The sequence below is a fragment of the Triticum urartu genome, chromosome 3 (genome assembly GCF_003073215.2).
Source record: "Triticum urartu cultivar G1812 chromosome 3, Tu2.1, whole genome shotgun sequence".
Lineage (NCBI taxonomy): Eukaryota > Viridiplantae > Streptophyta > Magnoliopsida > Poales > Poaceae > Triticum > Triticum urartu.
In genome coordinates, this window is record NC_053024.1 from 725,110,583 (window position 1) to 725,112,651 (window position 2,069).

A 2,069-nucleotide genomic window follows, 5' to 3' on the forward strand; every position below is an offset into this window, starting at 1 on the left:
CGAGAGGGCCCAGAGATACCTCTCCGACAATCGGAGTGACAAAACCTAATCTCGAAATACGCCAACCCAACATGTACCTTTGGAGACACCTGTAGTACTCCTTTATAATCACACGGTTACGTTGTGACGTTTGGTAGTACCCAAAGTGTTCCTCCGGTAAACGGGAGTTGCATAATCTCATAGTTACAGGAACATGTATAAGTCATGAAGAAAGCAATAGCAACATACTAAATGATCGGGTGCTAAGCTAATGGAATGAGTCATGTCAATCAGATCATTCTCTTAATGATGTGATCCCGTTAATCAAATAACAACTCATTGTTCATGGTTAGGAAACATAACCATCTTTGATTAACGAGCTAGTCAAGTAGAGGCATACTAGTGACACTTTGTTTGTCTATGTATTCACACGTGTATTATGTTTCCGGTTAATACAATTCTAGCATGAATAATAAACATTTATCATGATTATAAGGAAATAAATAATAACTTTATTATTGCCTCTAGGGCATATTTCCTTCAGTGAAGGAGGTGGCAACAGCCATCAGGGAGTGGAAGCCCCTCGACGTCCACCCTGACCTGTATGGCGCTGTCATGACCCAGGGTGGCTTCAGCGACGAGGCTCTCATGGCAGCTCTCAGCCACCTGCTTGACAACAAGGCCCAGGGTGTTGGGTTCGTTGCCATGGCCGACGCTCACAGGGTTCTGTGGCTCAGGAGCTGGTTGGGCAAGCACTACTACTAGAGTAGTGCTGCCTGTGAGCGTGCATGATCCCCGACGGCGATGGCGGTGGCGACGACGATGACGATGACGACGGACATTTTGTGTAGCTAGGGTTCAAAAACTATTTGATGGTTTGTATATTTTGGTGAGGTGGTATATACTAACCCCTCACGGTGATGGTGAACTTGCGATGGTAGGACGACACCCTCTTTTGGATGTGGTGGTAGGTTAAGACCAAGGTAGTGCTAGGAAGAACTTGCTATGTCGTATGATCATGCATGCTTTACTTCTCTTCTGCTCCATTGTTGTTTGTGTGCTACTTTGCTTGCTACTTGTGCTCCATTGATTTGCTGCCTCAACTCTTGCTCTTGTGCATTGCTAGGGCAAGTGGTATGCCGTGTTCATTGGTGAGGTTCCAGGGGTTTATAGTTCATGGGAAGAAGCCAATGCACAAGTGGCATCGTATAGCAACAACAACTATAGAGGGTTCAAGACTAAGCAGGCAGCAGAACAAGCTTACTCCGCCTGGGTGCGAAAGCACGGAGGCAACAGTGTCGACAGTGCCAAGGTTGGAGCTGTCAAAGTGGAAGCTGCTAAGGTGGATCGTCAGTTCAGCCTGAAGCTGAAGAACTTCATGATCTTCGCCCAGTTCATCACCAGTGCTGTGCTGTGGTGTTAGTGTGCTAGGTGTGATCATTGTGGGTAAGCTCACCAACTAGGGTACAAGGTAAGCACAATATGTACGCCGTATCCAACCAAACGCCGTGTTCATGTGCCGCTAGGGCCAATGCAGCCAACCAAACAAAGTGCACTTGTGTATTACCTAATTCAGGGACTAGGGATGCAGGCAACCAATCAAGTTGCATATGGCGTATTAGGGCCTGTTTTTGCTCAACCAGGCTGGGTTGAGAAGTGCATGCGATGCAGGAACTGTTGACAATGGCAACCAAACACGCCCCAAAAGACCTGTTTTATTTATAGACGATGGGTGCAACTGGCCGAGCAGAGCAAAAACGCGATAGCAAATCGGATTTGAATGCCCAACCACTGATAATTGCCAAACATGCCAATATCAGAAATAATTTAGAGAACTTAATTAAACATGCCGGATTACGGCTAGAGGTTTGACCTTTTAAGCCTTATTATTAAACCTCCCAGAACGTTGCGAGCAAAGACCAACTCAAATGGTGCCACATTTGCATTTTGAAGTATTGAAGTCTTTCATTGTAATAAAAGCTTAATTGAAAGTTTCCAAGATTTCCCCTTCCGGGAAATGTGTACAAAAGATAATAAATAATAAAGCTGCACGAAGATGGGCTCCACCAACATTACAGTTTGCTTGATGG

At 45.4% G+C, this 2,069-nt stretch overlaps 1 protein-coding gene across 1 annotated transcript in view; it reads left to right on the top strand.

The window, feature by feature from the left end:
- Positions 1 to 1,402, top strand: part of LOC125547333 (dolabradiene monooxygenase-like) — a 5,402-nt gene extending 4,000 nt beyond the window's left edge. Inside the window, exons 2-3 of the mRNA XM_048711248.1 lie at positions 508 to 702; positions 1,106 to 1,402. Coding sequence (XP_048567205.1) covers positions 508 to 702; positions 1,106 to 1,402 — 492 coding nt within the window. The remainder of the gene's footprint in view (positions 1 to 507; positions 703 to 1,105) is intronic.
- The last annotated feature ends 667 nt before the right edge of the window (positions 1,403 to 2,069 follow it).